General features: G+C 43.3%; 1 protein-coding gene and 1 long non-coding RNA gene across 6 annotated transcripts in view; both read right to left on the bottom strand.

Annotated features, from left to right (window-relative positions):
* Positions 1–3,608: 3,608 nt before the first annotated feature.
* LOC140514887 (uncharacterized) lies at positions 3,609–11,139 on the bottom strand. The gene is made up of 2 exons (XR_011970766.1): positions 11,001–11,139; positions 3,609–3,713 (listed from the first exon to the last, which is right to left on the bottom strand). It is a non-coding gene; the product is annotated as an uncharacterized lncRNA (long non-coding RNA).
* Positions 11,140–13,291: 2,152 nt separating this feature from the next.
* The window catches only part of FABP2 (fatty acid binding protein 2), a 29,129-nt gene continuing 24,379 nt past the window's right edge, over positions 13,292–18,041 (bottom strand). For all 5 annotated transcript variants that reach the window (XM_072625356.1, XM_072625354.1, XM_072625353.1 and 2 more), the window contains 3 exons: positions 15,968–16,140; positions 14,644–14,751; positions 13,292–13,624 (listed from right to left, as the gene is read on the bottom strand). In XM_072625356.1, coding sequence (XP_072481457.1) covers positions 13,574–13,624; positions 14,644–14,751; positions 15,968–16,140 — 332 coding nt within the window. In that variant the 3' untranslated portion in view covers positions 13,292–13,573. The remainder of the gene's footprint in view (positions 13,625–14,643; positions 14,752–15,967; positions 16,141–18,041) is intronic.

Below are 18,041 nucleotides of genomic sequence, written 5' to 3'. Positions count from 1 at the left end.
ATCCAGCCATGTTTCATTCTGGGCAAGAAGTACAAATGTGCCCTTGAACTATTTGGGTTACATATGGGGCTGCAGTAGACTGGAAAGGAATTCCTCTAGAATGCAGCTGCTCTCAATCTCACCATTGGATAAGTTTTTGTATTACCCAATTATTCTAACTAGGGAGAAGCTAAACTCAGTTGTTTTTATACAGCTTCAGGGGCTGCAAGTTCTGACATCGCCTTAAATACTTCAGTGCCATGGAGAGAAACTCTGGCCGTTTCGGCTACAGCTCTGCTCCAGCCTGACTGTTTTGGGGGCCAGTTCTGAAAAGGATACGTCTATCAAATCTGGATTTGTTTTTTTCCAACGATCTCAATGTAAAGATTTCTCTGCCTAGACAGAGGCTTCTCTTAACAATACAAGTATTGGTTGTGGGTCAAGATCCCCTGAGCTCTTCCTAAAACACCTCCGAAAACCTTTAAGTAATGCCATAAAACAACTCCTGGAGCAGCAGAAGCCTAGAAAAGAATAGGGATAAAGTAATTTCCCAGCCAACGATAACTCAGAAGGTTGGCAAGAAAGGTCTGTCATGCATGGGAGAAACTGGAGCACAGTCCTGTGCAGGACACGCCAGCACACCCCTGACCCCAGCAAACCAGGAACAGGCTTTGGGAGCCCCTGAAGCAGCAGCAGCAGCAGCAGCTGCTGCTTCCAGAACTCTCTGTTCACGGATGGTAAAAGGGTCAAATAACTGATCGGAAGGAGAGCACAAGGGTCTGTTTGCTAGTACTGAGGAAGGACTTTGTTGCTTTTCCCACACTTGGATCCAGGTCACAGTCCTGCGTGGCAATCCTGGGGCAAGGAGGAGCACTAGCACACCAAAGCTTGTGGCTTCAGTGGAGCAGGGATCCTCATCACAGTTCCAGAACAGAAAAGAGAGGTTGTGGTCACTCAAAGATCAGAGGATAGGCCAGGAGAGTAGTAAACACGTCTCTCCTTAGATCATGCCACCTTGGAAGAACTGAAAACTTACAGCTCCCTAGAAGTATCTCTGAGAACAGCTGCACAAACCTCTGAAACTTGGGACAGTGTGCCCTCCACTTTGGAAGGAGAACCCCACTTCAACAAAGTCAATAAATAGACTGGAAAATTGAGCAAACAGAAAAAATTCTAACCATAGAAAGTTACTATGATGACAAGGAAGATCAAAATACACACTCAGAGGAAGATGACAAAGTCAAAACTCTAACATCCAATGCGTTCAAGAAAAATACGAACTTGTCTTAGGCCACGGAAGAGCTCCAAAAGGATTTTAAAATTCAAGTAAAAGAGGCAGAGGAAAAATTGGGGAGAGAAATAAGAGCCATGCAAGAAAATCATGAGAAAAGAGTTAATAGCTTGGTAAAGGAGACAGACACACACACAAAATACTGAAGAAAATAATGCCTTAAAAAACAGAATAGTCCAAATGCTAAAAGAGGTACGAAAAACCAACGAGGAGAAGAATGCCTTGAAAAGCCAAATAGTAAAAGAGGCACAAAATTCACTGAAGAAAAATAATCTCCTTAAAATAGAATTGGCTAAATGGAAAAGGAAGTACAAACTCTCACCGAAGAAATTGATCCCTTAAAAAATGGAATTGAGCAAATGGAAGCCAATGACTTTATGAGAAATCAAGAAACAATAAAATAAAACCAAAAGAATGAAAAAAAGATGAGAAATATCTCATTGGAAAAGCAACAGACATGGAAAATATCCAGGAAGAAATCCAGGAGAGATAGTTTAAATATTATTTGTCTACTTGAAATCCATGATCTAGCCATCATCTTTCAAGATATTATCAAGGATAACTGCCCTGATATTCTATAACCATAGAGTAGAAGAGAAATGGAAAGAAATACTTTCTAAATGGGATCCCAAAATGAAAACTCCCAGGAATATTAAAGTGAAATTCCAGAGCTTCCAGGTCAAAGAGAAAATATAGCAAGGAGCCAGAAAGAAATAGCCACAGTCAGGATAACACAAGATTTAGCTGCTTCTACATTGAAAAGATCATAGGGTCTGGAATATGATATTGCAGAAGGCAAAGGGACTAGGATTACAACCAAGAATCATCTACCCAGCAAGCCTAAGTATAATCATTCAGGGAAAAAAAATATTCAAGACATAGAGGACTTTCAAGCATTCTGTGTGAAAAGACCAGCATTGAATAGAATATAAAACTATTAAATATGAGACTCAAGAGAAGCATAAAAAGGTGAATGGGAAACAAAAGTTATAAGGGACTTAATGAGGTTAAACTGCTTACAATCCGACACGGGAAGACATTTGTAACTCATAAGAACTTCCTCATTATTAGGACAGTTAGGAAGAGTGTATATAGACAGAGGGCACAGGGGTGACTTGAATATAAAGGGATGATATCTAAAACAATAAAATTAGGGGCTGAGAGAGGAACATACTGGAAGAAAGGGAAAGGAAGAGGTAGAATGGGGTAAACTATCTCACATAAAAGAGGTAAGAAGGGAGGATGAGAGAGATGAAGGGGAGTGAGTTGAACCTTATTCTCATCAGAATTAGATGAATAGATAGAATGAAATGAAAAGATAATGAAAAGATAGAATAACATACACACTTAATTGAGTATGGAAATCTATTTCACCATATGGGAAAGTAGGAGGGGAACGGGGTGATAGAAGCAAGGGCCAATTGGGAGAGAGGATAGTCAGGAACAAAACACTTTTGAGGAGAAACAGAATAGAATAAATGGGGAGGTTGCAAATAGGATGGAGGGAAATACAACTAACAATAGTAAATGTGAAAAAAAATTTGAAGCAAGTTTCTCTGATAAAGGCCTTTATTCTCAAACATACAGAAAACTGAAATTCATAAAAATAAGAACCATCCCCAATTGATACATGATCAAAAGATATGAACAGTTTTCAGATGAAGTAATTAAAGCTGTCTATAGCCCTATGGAAAAAAAAATATTCCAACTTACTATTGATTGGAAAAGTGCAAATTAAAACAATTCTGAAGTACTACCTCATACCTATTAGACTGTCTAATAAGACAGAAAGGGAAAATGACAAATATTGGAGGGGAGGTGCACTATTAATGCACTATTTAGTGGAGTAGTGAAATGATTCAACCATTTTGTAGAGCAAAGGGGCACAAAAGGGGCATAAAAGCCTGCATACCCTTTGACCTAGCATTACTACCACTAGTTCTGCATCCAAAAAAGATAAAAAACAAAAAAGAAAAGGACCTATATGTACAAAAATATTTATAACAGCTCTTTTCTGATGACAAATAATTAGAAACTGAGGGGATGCCCATCAACTGGGGAATGCCTGAACCAATTGTGGCATTTGATTATGATGTAATACTATGGTGCTATAAGAAATGCTGAGCAGGATGCTCTCAGAAAAACCTGGAAAGACTTACACGAGCTGATGCCAAGTGAAATGCACTGTGGACAAAGTAACAGGAATATTTTAAGATGATAAGCTGTGAATGACTTAGCTATTCTCAGCAGTATAATGATCAAAGACAACTTGGAAAGACTTAATGATGAAAAATGCTATCTATCGCCAGAGAAAGAACTGCTGCTGTCTGGATGCAGATTGAAGCATGCTTTTTTAACTTTATTTTTCTTGAGGATCTTTTGGCTGTTTCCTTTCACAACGTGGCTAATATGGAAATGTCTTGCATGACTGCACATGTATAACCTAAAAAAGAAAAGGAAAAAAAGAACACAAGTATTGTCTACGTTCATCTTCTGTAGTTACCCTTTATATCCATTCTCATTTTCCTTTCTCATATTAATCTAAGCTCTTGGTCTTCAGGAAGTTTTATTAAATAACAGTGGGCTGTATTTTACACAAATATGGGGAAAGTTATCCTTTTGTTTCTGGTCAAATTATTTGAAAAGAACAAGTTACATTGTCTACAATTAAGAGCATGTGGCTTTGAATCTGGGCTGATGGCTAGTGAGTAACTCTCACACTCTTCCTTCTCTAACTTCCTGTCATTCTTTTCCTTCAGTTGCAAAGGATTGGAAACAAATAGGATGATGGTGTTAGGGCTGGAAGGGGCCAGAGAGGGCATCTAACTTGACCCCCTCATTTTACAGCTGAGGAAACTGAAAGTCAGATAAGCTAAGGGACTTACCCAAGGTCATACATGTATTAAATGGAAGAGACAGGTTTTGCACCCAGTTCCTCTGTCTCTAAATCCAGCACTATTTTAGGGTTAGGGTTAGATAGTTGTAGATAGAAATATCTATAGATATTCATAGGTAGATTTACAGATAGATAGATAGATAGACAGACAGACAGCCATAGATAGATGTTAAGCACTTATTTTGTTCCAGGTCCTGAGCTCAGGGGATTCAAAGATGGGAAAAAAAACAGTATCTGTCCTCAGGAGGTTTACAGGCAGGTAAGATCCAACCTATACGCAAACATGTCTGCAGAGGAGGGTGGGATGAGAACAAAGGAGAGATCCAAAGATTTCAGAGGAAATGTAAGGTTGAGGAGGGGGAGAGAATATTACAATTCATTTTGACTTAAGTCAATTATTTTAATTCCTCAAATGTCTATTAAGCAGTGCAGGGTTTAGGGCACTGTTCTAGGTACTGAGCATACAAAGACAAAATAGTCCTTGCTCTCAGGAAACCTAGATACTCCTGGAGTGGAAGTCATGCGCACAGATAAGTAAATCAAAAGTATATACAAAGACAAGACAAAGTTATTTTTAGAAGGGAGAGGGGCAAGGCAGTCACACAGAGGCAGGCCATTTGTGTAATCAGGGAAGCAGGAGGTGGCATGTCCTGTTCATGGAAGTTGGCCATCATGACTGAAAAAGAATGTTGAAGAAGCAAAATGTGCTGCATGTCTATCAAGGTTGTAGGAACCCAAATTATGCAGTTTTAAATGTCAAAAAAGTCTTTGAGTAGGTGGTTCCTGAGCTGAACAGAAAAGGAACTGACAGAAATGAGAAGAGAGAGTGTTCCTGATGTTAACAGTCATCTTAGCAAGGCTTATGAAGTTGCAAAAAGCCTGGGAAGAGAGACTCATGAGAGATAAGACTGGCGGGTGGGTTTCTTTTCTCCCTGCAGCTTCTTGGAATTCTTAGAAAATCTCAATAGAGATCCATTTTTAAAAGACATCATTTTGGGAGCAGGAGATGCAAAGAGGGAGGTGGTGGGTCTTCTTCCAACACACGGAGCATCAGCACAACAGTAGTGACTGGTGGTAGCAATATCAGCAGTTCCCTTCATCTGAGCAAAGCTTCTAAGGGAGAACATGAGAGGTGAAAGGTAGAGAGGCAAAGGGGACACATAAGCTTATGGATCTGTTTTATTGTAGGCACCCAGATGGCTGCCACAGTGGGAGAGACAAAAGACAGGAAGAGCCGACTGTTCTAGCCCATTAGTTCAGATGTATGGGACAGAACCATTCCTAACCATGACTTTTTTTTTTTTTAAAGCCAAAGAAAACAAAGTTTATTAAGGATTCGCCTAATTGGGTTGCCTTTTAAGGAGCCTAAGCTTTTGTAACGCTTGTATTCACAAGTGGGCCAGACACAATCCCAGCTAGACAGAGTCTGAGCTGGATTGCATCTGAGCGCCTTCATGGAGGCAAGGTGGGACTTAAATACAGAAAAGAGTATAGGAGGGATCTGGGGGGGTGGTCTGGTAGTCCAGGGTGATGGGAGGAGGGATTTAGGAAGGGTCCTGAGGAGAAGTCCAAGGAGGGTCAAAGGCTGGAAACAGCTGGAGGCTATCAGGAGATATCAGACAATGGAGGGTTTGGGTGGGAAGCAGGTGGGGCAATCCAGAGATCTTGATAGGGGCAGTATGGGTATGGGGTTGATGGGATCAAGGGTGGGGAGAGCAACAGAGACTTGAAATGATAATGAAAAGCCCATGGGCTTCCTGAGACTGCCGGAACAAATGGGAAGATTAGATTTGAGTAAGAAAGGCCAGATTAAGTGGGAAGATTCAAGGGGAGCTCAAGGAGGCTCCCAGAGTCTGAACCTCATCATTCCCCCCTCAAACAGATTGAACCCAAATTCTTTTGGGGTAAAGGGCGAAGGTCTCAGCTTCTGAAACTTCTTCCTGCTGGCAAGGGGCGTAGAGCTGTCCCTGCCTCGATGGGTCCGTTCAAGGGGTCAGAGTTCAGAATCTGGGTCGTGCCGGGTCCAGTGGGCTGGAGACCTAGGATTCAGACAGCCTGGGCTGTCATCTGGAAGTTGATGGCTTGCACTCTGGAAAAGACAAACCTGGCAAGGAGGTTAGGCAAACACACACCAAACAGGTACAAAAGGAGTATAAAGAAAAGACAATTTCCCTGGCATAAAAGATAATTTCTCTGGAGAGAATTAAAGATGACTGTGGCAAGGCCAAAACATAGAAGGGCATGTTTGATAGGGGAGTTTTTTGCTGTCAGATATCCCCTTTCTTTCCAGATTGCTCCATGGGTATGTAGAACAAGGAAAGCATATTTTGAGTAAATAAAAACATCAACTGGCCTGGGATCAGGTTCTAAGGAGTGGGTTAAGACACCCAAAGCCTGTGCTCTCCTTTCATCAATGTACAGAGTGATAATGTTTAATATAAAATTTTAGAATAATCTCTTTGTTCTCTCTGAAGTAAACTCAGAGAGTGCCTCTTCCTATGTCAGCAAAAGCCAGCCAAGGCCGACTCTACACTCCTTAAGGAGACCTTTAACCTAAGACGCTATATCTTGAATAATAAGACTTTCCTTTGATGAATAATGAGACTTTCCTTTGATGAACATCTTAGATCATAATTTCTATTGAACATTGTTTACCCTTTCCTATGTCAATTATCTGTTTAAGGGAGGAAGCCTACCACTTACTAGTGGTGGGGTTTCTTTCCTTATCACCAAGACATATGCTTACACAGCTGGAATCCCAAGGCCTGACCAACATTACTTTGTTAATTGTCTCGTCTTACTAAATTTATGATTTGTTCAACTAGGAGAGTTCCTTTCTCACAGCAAAATGTATATAAGCCAGAAGATTTCTGCACTGGGTAGCCAGAACATTTCTGGCTCCATAATGCATTATGTTACCGTTGTCTTTAATAGGGAATTGATTAATTAATTAAATCATAAAATGTATGCATTAGCCTGTTGCCTTTCTTTAACCAAGTTTTCAGGTCAACAAGAGTGAAAGGTTTTGCCAGATTGGGTAGATCTAGTGATAGGGTGGTGGTCAAATTAGTTTTCAGAGTCTCAAAAACTTTAGCTTGGTGGGAGTCAATGCCCTGAGTAGGGTCATAAAGGGATTTAGCAATAAAACCAAAATTAGGAATCCAGAGTCTACCAAATCCAGTCATTTCCAAAAACACTTGAACTTGTTTCTTAGTAGCTGGAACAGGGATAGACAGGATCGTCCTTTTTCTCTCAGAGGTTAAGGATTGAGGGGTGGGCTTGAGTTCATGGCCCAGATACCTTATGGACTAGCATGCTATCTGGACTTTGTTCCAAGAGACCCTATAGCCTCGAATGCCTAAGAGATTAAGGGCTTCTGAGGCAGTAGCCAAAGAACCTGCCTGTTTGGGGCTACAAATAAGAATATCATGCACATAATGAATTAAGCTACTGCCTGCTAGTTTCGGGGCGCCTTAAATCCCTTCTCAAAGCCTGGCTAAACAAATGAGGGTTATCTCGAAAGCCTTGGGGCAAAACTGTCCGTGCCAGTCTATATGGACTCGATTCCCCAGGAAAAGTACATTCAAAAGCAAAAACATATTCTCCATTAGGCTTTTTTGTGGGAATGGTTGCAGTGCTGCATGGAGATGGACAAGGGACCAAGATTCTATACTTAAGGAATTTTTCAATTAAAGGTTGTAGTCCTTCCCAGGTCTCAGGCTTAATCAGATACTGGCTGAGATGGGGGAGCACTTTAGCGTCTGAGAGACTAACAATGGCTGGGGTGGCATAAGTAGCTCTCTCTGGAATTCCAGGGTCCCAAATGTTTGGCCTGACTGTCTCCCACACTCTCAAGCAAACCCGGTAAGATATAGTGAACAGCGGCAAAAGGGAGATGGGAGGTTTAACTAGAGAAAATTGGCTACCCAATTTCACCATCAGGTCCCTTCCCAACAAGGGGGCAGGTTCAGAGGAGGGCATAAGGAAGGAGTGTTTAAACAACAGATTCTTGAGCAGGCTGGGGAGGGGATATGTCTGGAGACATTCCTTAGTTTCCCCTTCAATGCCTATGACCCGAGGGGTCAAGGGACAGGTAGAGCCAGAGTGACTGGTTAAAGCAGAGAATTTAGCCATGTTAAAGTGGGTAACATTACCTTCAGCCTTCGTTTTTGCCCAGGGCTTGGTGAGAGAGGTAGAGAAAGTGGGAGCACTACCAGCACCCAGGTTTTCCTGTCGTTCCAAGTCTTGAGAAGACTGGAGGATGGGGTACTGGGGGGCGGCTCCACCACTTTTCCAACCTTGGGAACAATCCTTCCTCCAATGTCCCTTCTGGTCACATGGGCACGGTTCCACAGGCGTTGGTTTCTGGGGCTCCCTCTGGGGGGGGTGCCCTGGAGGGGCACTCCTTGGACCAGTGACCCTTCTTGTGGCAACGAAAGCAGGTTTGCCCACTGCCTAAGCAGCCAGCCTTCCTCCAAGGGGGTGCCCTGGAGGGGTGCTCCCCGGGTCTTTTCCTGGCCAAGGCAGCAGCCAGGAATTGAGCATGCTCCCTGGCCTTGGCCCTTCTCCTTCGTTCTCTTTCCTCTGCTTCAACGAGGTCTCTGTTGTTAAAGACTCCAAAGGCCATCTCCAGTAACTGGGCCTGAGGTGTTTGGGGTCCCATTGCCAATTTCTGCAGTTTCCTCCTAATATCTGGGGCAGACTGATTAATAAAATACATGCTAAGGATCATTGCCCCTTCCACAGAGTCAGGATCCAAATTTGTAAGCTTTTTAATAGCTTCTACTAGCCGGTTTTGAAAAAGGGCAGGGTTTTCCTTTTCTTCCTGAGTAATTTCCCTAATTTTTTGAAAATTTACTTGTTTTTGAAATGCAGTTTTTAGGCCTCCTATCAGGCAAATTACCATAAAGTCTCTCTTTTCCCTGTCCTCACTCTTTTGATAGTCCCATCTGGGGTCACTCATGGGAACAGCAGCTGTTCCTGGGGGGTATTTTATGGGATTATTGCTAGCCATCCGATCCCCAAACTTTTGGGCATGTTCCCAAATTCTCCCCTTCTCCTCAAAGGTACAACAGACAGAGAAAAGAATATGCAGATCCTTCCAAGAAAGTTCAAACTGTAGGGATATGTCCCTAAAACCCTCAGTAAACCTAATGGGGTCTTCCGAGTATCTCCCCAGTTTCTCTTTAATCTGGGGGAGATCTGAAAGAGAGAACGGAACACGCATCCTGGTTGTCCCACTGGGTGGGGTAGGTACTTCTCTCAAGGGAAACAGCCCTGAGGGTCCAGTGGAGATAGGGGCTTGTGGAGGAAGATAGGAAGTCCCACTTCTTGTGAGGGTGGGCTTGGGGAATGCCTGCTGAACTGGATTAGGCTGCAGGGCCAGGGGATCTGGCTGGCAAGGGGAAAGATCCACTGGTACCTGAGGAAGAGTAGGGATCAAAGGGGGAGATGCCCCAGAGAATGTCACGGGAGTGGGGCCTAAGGCCTGAGTGAATATTGCCCCAGAGAGAGGGGCTGCAGAGGGAGGCACCCCAGCAAGACCCATAGTTGGGGACTGAGGTAGGGTCCCCAAGGAGGGGTGGGTTACAGGCAGTGATACTGTAGAGACTGCCGTGGGGGTGGGGCCTGAGACCTGAGTGAGTGTTGCCCCAGCAAGAGAGGCTGCAGAGGGAGGCACTCCAGCAAACCCAGTGGCTGGGAACTGATCGGGGGTTACCGGGATGGACGGAGGCACGGGAGGAGATACAGGATAGGCAAATGAAGCAGGAATTGGGGGGGGTTGGGGAAAAGGAAAGGTTGGGGTAGAGGTGACTGAGGGGGAGGTGGAAGGACTCAGGGGGAGTGGGGGAGCAGTAGGAGGTTGGGGAGCTGGAGTAGGGCTCGGGAGGGGTTGTGGAGGGGGAGGGGAAAGGGGTACCGAAGGGGGGGGAGGCATGGGAGGAGGTACAGGATCAGGAATTGGGGGGGATTGGGGTAAAGGAAAGGTTGGGGTAGAGGTGGCTGAGGGGGAGGTGGAAGGACTCAGGGGGAGTGGGGGAGCAGTAGGAGGTTGGGGAACTGGAGGAGGACTCAGGAGGGGTTGGGGAGGGGGAAGGAAAGGGGGTTGGAATGGCGATAACGGAGGTAGAGAAGGAGGTAAGGTCAAGATCCTAGGAACCATAAACAGGGGGTCATCCAAAACATCCAATTCACCCCCACTTCCCTTTTGTGGGACGACTTTGGCTACAAGCATCTTACAATCTGTTCTGAGAATGGGGTCCTGAGAAAGTTCTACAAAGGCCCTTACATAAGGTATTTCTATCCATTTTCCCTTTTGGAGGCAATATAATTGTAATTTTAAAACGATATCACTTTGTAAGGTCCCAAATATGGGCCACACTTCGTTGTCCTCCAGGTGATACTGAGGCCAAAGCGTGTTGCAAAAGAATACCAACTTTTTCTTTTTAAGGTCTTTAGAGCAGTTAAATTTTTTCCAATTTTGTAAAAGACAGCCCAAAGGTGAATGCCTTGGAATTGATGAATTTTGACCCATTTTTTTTTCCTTTGGGACTGGAAGTCCCCGCCCTCCCCCCCCCACCTCCTTGAAGGAGGACTTGGAAGTAAGCCTTGAGAAAAATACACAAGAGGACAAAAAATAACCGAGCTTTCTCTGATATCCTTGTGCCTAGGAAATCCAGAGAATTCCCAGGTCCACTGCCTAACCAATGGACCCACAACCTGAGTCTCTAACTCTCTAGCGCCCAGAAAGTTCAGAGACTTAGGCACACACAAGAAAAGTCCAAGGTGCTTGGAGAGCAAGTAGGGGATAGAGAGAGGGGGAGGCTTACATACCTTCCAGTTTGAGCAGAAGAACTTGAGATTAGCAGGTATCTGGATCAGGGAACCAAAAATGATAAGGTTTAGGGGTGATCGGGAACCCCAAAATACCGACGGTCCGGGTCGTGCTCGAATGAATTCGACTCAAGCCCTCCTAAAGCCAAAGAAAACAAAGTTTATCAAGGATTCGCCTAATTGGGCTGCCTCTCAAGGAGCCCAAGCCTTTGCAACGCTTGTATTCACAAGCGGGCCAGACACAATCCCAGCTAGACAGAGTCTGAGCTGGATTGCATCTGAGCCCTAACCATGACTTTTTATTCTGTTAAAGACTGCACCTGGCTGATCTCATATTACTTCCCATGAACATCTTCGGTGACATGAACATCTGTAGCTGACCTTCTTTTTGTATTTCCCTTTGTCCCATTTGTAAAGGCACAGGGGCACTCAGGGTAGAGACCTCTCCTGGCACAGGGGCTGGGACACCAACTGCACCACTTGTTATCCTGCACCACTTGTATTTCATAACTACACTGCCAAGGACAGAATTACGATGACCTTGGGACCTTTGAAAAGTCTGTACTAAGCAGAGTGAATACAATACAGGGAAGAACATTCTTGTTGCTCAAGTCCTTGGCTCTGCCATATGTCTAAACATGAGAAACTGATAGGATTTTGTCAGTGGAAATGGAGAGGTAGGACTATTTGATTTGCTGCTGCCTTCTAAGGACCAAGGGGCCTTTGCATGTGACTTACAGGTGAAACTTTCTCTGTGTTGTCTCCTCTACTAGAATGTGAGCTTTACCAGAGAGTGTGATCATGGCAGAATTAGGGCATCCTCCAAATGTGAATGATGCCTACTCTATGAGGATGGACTCAGGAAGAAGGGTCCTCTCTGCTTTCTGGGGTATTTTCCCTTTTTTTTCATCATCTACCCTAGCTTTCATTTAAAGTGACCAGACTTTACTAATGGTGCAGAAGGGACTCGGATCAAAATAGAATAAAAACTATCACCTTTTTTTCCCTTGACTTTCTTCAGTCTGAGATTTCTGCCATAGCAGTAGCTTTCTTTGCCGTAAAATAAGCTGCAGAACTTGCTATCTCACTCTCCACAGTGAATGTTTTGCCCTTTTCCTCAGGGTTCCCCTAGCATCCCCTCCATCTCCCCCCCATCCCAGCTGTAGAGCTCACCTCATGCTTCATTGAAAAGATTGAGGCCATTGACAATTCCTCCTTCTCTTCCACTTTTCTCACCTCATTCAGACATCTTCTCCCACTGTCTCTTCCTGCACCCCTACCTTGCATGAGGAACTGGTTGTCTTTGAGAAGGCAAAGTCCTCTACATGCATCTTCTCAGTGGGATGCCTCCATGGGCACTACCCCTCTCTTCCTAATCTTCGATGTCTCCTCACCCCTCATGAATGCTAAGGTTTAGACATTGGCCTATTTATTATTTCTCACCCACCACTCTCATTTTCATGTCTTTGCATTGTTCCTCATGCCTAGAATACTCTCCCCCCATCTGCCTCTTAACTTCCCTTAGAACTTTAGTTCAAATCCTACATTAGACCTTTTCCACTCCCCACAGCTGCTATGCTTAAGCTAGGGCATTACCTTCCATCTGCCCTGTTTATATCTTGTATGTGATTTTCATGGATCCCCCATTAGAATGTGAGATTCTGAGGACAAGTACTATTCTTTATATATGCAGCACTTAGGACAATGCCTGGAACACAGTAAGTGCTTAATAAGTGTTTGTTGCCTGAGGGAATGGATTTCAGGTGTGGGAGGAGGGAACTGCCTTTTCCTACTCCTTTCATCTGGACCCCCTTGACCACACCTCCCCACAGTGCCAATGACAGCTTGCAGTATAAACACATCTCTGTTGGTGACATGTACTTGTCTGATAAGCCTGAGAGGAGTCCTCAGGCCCTTAGGTACTTGGTTGTTTCATTCCCAGAATTCAAGTAATTAATGAATAATCCTAAGAAATGAATATTTCCAGCCTTGGCAGCTCCTTTGTGATCTCCTGGAACAGATGCCATTTGAGTCAGTCTGTGGAGGATGAATAGGAATTCACCAGTTAAGAAGTGGAAGGAAAATATTTTAGTTACAGAGAATGGAGTGAAGAAGGGTGAGGAGTTGGAAGAGGGCATTTTGGGGGAGAAGGTGTGTTGGTATATATGATGGGGACGAGCAACATGCCTGTTTCATTTGTACATTCATTCAACAAACATACTGAACATTCAACAAACACATTGAACATTCACCCTGTGTGAATGTGTGTTTCTATGTCACTGAAGTCAGGATGAGAGGAATTTGGCCATCTTTATTTTCCTTAAAAAATATTACATGTTCACTTGGTAAGCTATGACAGTGTCACACTGTAATAGGTCTGGGAGGATTCATGCAAAGCAAAGTCAACCCTAATTGGCTTTTGCTTCTTTTCCTTTGGTGAGACTCAACATTGCAGCAGTCAGTCAATGGATACAGGAGAAGGAATTCAGCAGTAAATTAATAGTTGATGGGCAAAAAACCAAAAACCAAAAGCACTTTGGAAGGGTTTTGGGTCATGCTCCCCAGAGTGATTTTCAAGCTCTTTTGAAGATTCTCTTAGCTTCCACACCTTCGTATGTATAGCTCTGAAAGTTAACAAACACGGAAATGATGCTTGTTAAAATTTACATTTAAATTTTACATTTTAATAAATGAGGGGAAAATCAATATTGATCATAGCTTTTGAAAATCAGTAGTAAATACTCTCTTTTTATTTAGTGGCAATACCTCCTATAGAAAAGAGAATTTCTTTTTTCATTTCTTAAGCTTTAATTTCTTAAATTTTCTTAAATTTCTTGATTTTCTTTAGAATTCTTAAATTTTCATTTTAAGAGATTTATGGTTTATATTCATTCATTTTATTTAGCTATCAATCAATTTGCCATCCCTATAATGGTCATCTCCACTTCAAAATACCTTGATTAGGGAAGGAAAAAGGAAACAAACATTTATTATGGGCCAGGCATCATGCTAATCACTTTTTATTGTCTCTTTTTTTCTCTCGTTTGAGGGAGGTGTTATTATTATCCTCATTTCAGAGCTGAATCAGGCAGAGGTTAAGTGAACTTTCCAGGGTCACAGAGCTAGTAAATGTCCTGGGTTCAGATCCAAGGAATGAACGAGGTTTCAGTAGGGATCCCGTATTAACTCATCCTTATTATACATGAGGCCACCATTCATGAATGTTGGATGACTTCATGCATCCTGGGCTTTGTCAGGGTAAGCACTCTTGATGAGCACAGATCCCATTAGTTAAGGGTCCTGAAGAGTTGTCATGGCTGAAAAATTCATTCCTTTGCATTCAACTCTAAAATGAACCTCCCTGAGTCAATTTAGTTGCTCCTCAAATTACTGGCATATAGTCATGGCCAGACCCATATGCAGACCCTTTCCAGGATTAGTATTGTTTGCCCAAGCCTGGCCATCACTGACAGGGCCCTTGAGAGCACAGGGTTACTGGACCCCAATGAGGTATCAGAGAAGGCTTTTCATTACTGTGTAATCACAAAGAATAATACTATTCAGGAGGTACGAGCATTAAGATTTACCAGCTGGTAAGACTCCTTTATTCTCTCTATGGTATGATGATTTTTAAATAACTCACCTGGACTAGCTCATCACCTACAATTTCTCTGACAGTGTTCAATTCATTTCCATTATCCACTCGTTTGAATTTGCCAACATACTTGTTTCCTTCCATGTTCCAGGACCCCTGCACAGAAAACAAAACGCGTTTGGGACATCTTAGGAAACAGCATCTCATGCTTATTCCAGAAAGTAAGACAGTCACTTGTCTCCCTGTGTATAGGATGTCTTTATGAGATCAATCAATCAACAAGGATTCATTAAGTGCCTCTGATATTCTATGCCCTGGGAATATAAGTGCAAAAAAATGACAGCCTTTCTTCCCAAGGAGCCTCCATGCTAATGGAATGTACATATGAACATGCATACATACACAACAGCTATATTCAGATACATATATGTATATATATGTACACATACATCAGCACAAATGTAAAGTAGATAAAAACAAATCAATACGAAGTAGGTAGATGAAAGGTAATTGGGAGGGACGGTACTAGCAACTAGGGGAATCAGAAGAGGCTTCATGCAGAAGACCATGCTTGAGATAAACCTTTAATAGGAATAATAATAATTAGCATTCATAGAGTGTTTTAAGATTTACAAAGCACTTACAAATAATATCTCACTTACTCCTCATAATGACCCTGAAAAAATGTGCTATTATGATTATTATCCACATTTTCTAGATGAAGAAACTGATAGAGATTAAGTAACTGACCCAGAGTCACCCAACCAGTTAAGTAACTGAATCCAGATTCCTTGTAACACAGGGTGAGTCCTCCAAGTGCTCTGCTTGTCAGGATACCTACTACATCCCCTCAGTAGAATGAATGCTGTTTGAGGGAAGGCTTGACATTTTTGTCTGTATCACTGATGCTTTGAATAGTACCTGGCACAGATTAGGCACTACACAATGTGCATTGAGTTGAAGGAGATAAGTATGAATTTAGGGGTTTCAAAAGTAATTAAATTCCAAGAGATCATCGAGGTCACAATGACCGTGAATCCATGAATTGGAATTCTCTCCAGGATGGGAAGAGGATAGGGAGAACATTACTAAATTAAAATGTATTTTAGTAACAAATGACTTTGGCTCCCATCCCTTCTGTATCATAGATCCCTTTTTCTCTTAAGGTAGGATGTAGTAAAAATAAATGTTTGTTAATTGGAGCAAGTTAAATTTTAAAAAGAATGAATGAAAGGGAGTAAGGAATAACAGGACTGGACAGATAGGTTGGAGCTGATTGTCAAAAATTTTAAAGGGAAAGGAAAAGTGTTTATGGGAGATAGTTTCATTTGGTATAGAAAGAAGGGGATGTTTTCAGGAGCAAACTGCTTACAGTGAGTTCTGTTCCATCGGCCAAACTGTATTGAAACTCGACTCCAAACTCAAACTCGATGTCTATGGTTCGGAAGGCACTGGATTCATTGACAATCACCTTATTTCCTGTTTGGGTAATTGTTATCTTCAAGTTGTCATGGGCTGCCAGCTTTCTTTTGATTACGTTGATGCCTGTGAAATCAAAGACATTACATGACAGTTCCCAAATTGAGATTCCTTGGATTTGCATCCTGGCAAACCTTCCCTTGTGAGGTGAGGAAGTGTGTGCGTGTGTGCGTGTGTGTGTGTGTGCATGAGTGTGTGCGCTTGTGGAGAGAAAGAGAAAAAGGGAGGGAGGAAGGAAGGAAAAGACAGAGAGAAGAGAGAGAGAGGGGGGAGAAAGAGAGAGAGGGAAAGGGGGGGGAGAGAGGAGGGAGAGATAGAGACAGAGACAGAGAGACAGAGAGATGGAGAGAAAAACAGAGAGAGGGAGAGAGGGGGAGAGAGAGAGAGAGAGAGAGAGAGAGACAGAGAGAGAGAGAGAGAGAGAGAGAGTGACCTTGGAGAGGATAGTTGGCTGCTCAGCTGTCTTTTCTGTTCTCCACGTTGTTCTTTAGCTAGGCTCATATGGTCATAGCTGGAAAGGACCTAAGAAGCCATCAAATCCAGCCTCCTCATTTTGCCAGCAAGGAAACAGGCACATAAAAATCAAGGGACTTGTCCAAAGTCACAGCTAGGAAATTACTAAGGCAGAATCTGAACCTGGGTCTTCCTGACTTGAAATCCAGTGCCCAGCTAACTATCAGCCAACACTGTGAATGTAATTCACTTCAATCCCCGAATTAATGAGTACCTACTGCATTTCAGGGCTCTCTGGATGGCATTGGGAGGGATGAAAAGCTTGACTAAGATGTGATTTCTGTCCTCCTAGCTAACTGGCATAGTGGGTGAAGCACTGGAGCCTCAGACACCTACTAGCTGTGTGACCCTGGACAAGTCACTAAACCTGTTTGCCTCAGTTTCCTCATCTGTGAGATGAGGATAATAAAAGCACCTCCCTCTCAGGGTTGTTGGAAGAATTATGTAACACAATATTTGTAAAGCACTGAGTATAGCGCCTGGCACGTAGGAAGCACTTAATGACTGATTGTTTCCTTCCTTTTTTCTCCCCTCCTGGACCCCCATCCAGATGACTTGAATACTCCCCTTTACATGATAACTGTGTCAGGAAGATGGAGAACAGATGCTGTGAGAGATGGGAGAGGGCAGGGCTGAGGTCAGTCAGGGGCATCCAGAGACACTCCCTGGGAGAGGGAATGAATGGCTGGGGCATTGGAGGACAGTGAGGGACATTCCCACTCTGCCCCACAGGCACAGCATCAGGAAGGGTCAAGGAAAGGGAAACAAACATTTATCAAGTACCTACTATGTGCCAGCTGCCAGACTAAGGACTTTACAAATATCTCATTTGTAAGGTCCAGGAGGTAGGTGCTGTTATTATCCTCATTTTACAGATGAGGAAACTGAGTTAGGCAGAGAGGTGAAATGACTTACCCAGGGTCACACAGGTAGTGTCTGAGGCCAGATCTGAACTCAGGTCTTCCTGATTCCAGACCCAGCACTCTATCCACTGAGCCATCAGCTACCCAGGATGTGTTCAAAGGGCACAGAGGAGAGTTGGGTTTGTCTGCGGCTTATGTGGTGATAGGATGCATGCAGACAAGGTGGAGAACCAGCCCTGTAAACAATGAATGGAACAGTCCTAGAAGCTTTTGTTCCTCATCCCTACTTCTAGTAGAAAGAACATTTCATTCCTCCTAATGTAAGACTCATTGAGTTACTTCCCATGCCTTGAATGAGAGATATAACTAGGACAGGACTCCTGGGCTTTGGCCCAGGGTAGTGACATGAGGGGGTTAGACGCCACATGACTCAGTCCTGTTCCCTCACCTGGTTCTGGCCAACCCAACCCAGGTCCCATCACCATGATGCCCCTTCCCAAAGGATTCACCTTTGTCCTTAAACAGTAGAGGGGCTTCTCTGGATGTTAATGTACTGATTTTTTTAACCTAATTCATCCACTGTCAGACAGT

This window comes from Notamacropus eugenii, chromosome 7 (genome assembly GCF_028372415.1).
Source record: "Notamacropus eugenii isolate mMacEug1 chromosome 7, mMacEug1.pri_v2, whole genome shotgun sequence".
In the NCBI taxonomy this organism is placed as follows: domain Eukaryota; kingdom Metazoa; phylum Chordata; class Mammalia; order Diprotodontia; family Macropodidae; genus Notamacropus; species Notamacropus eugenii.
Note: the sequence above shows the minus strand (reverse complement) of the source record. Positions and strands in the feature narration are given on the sequence as shown.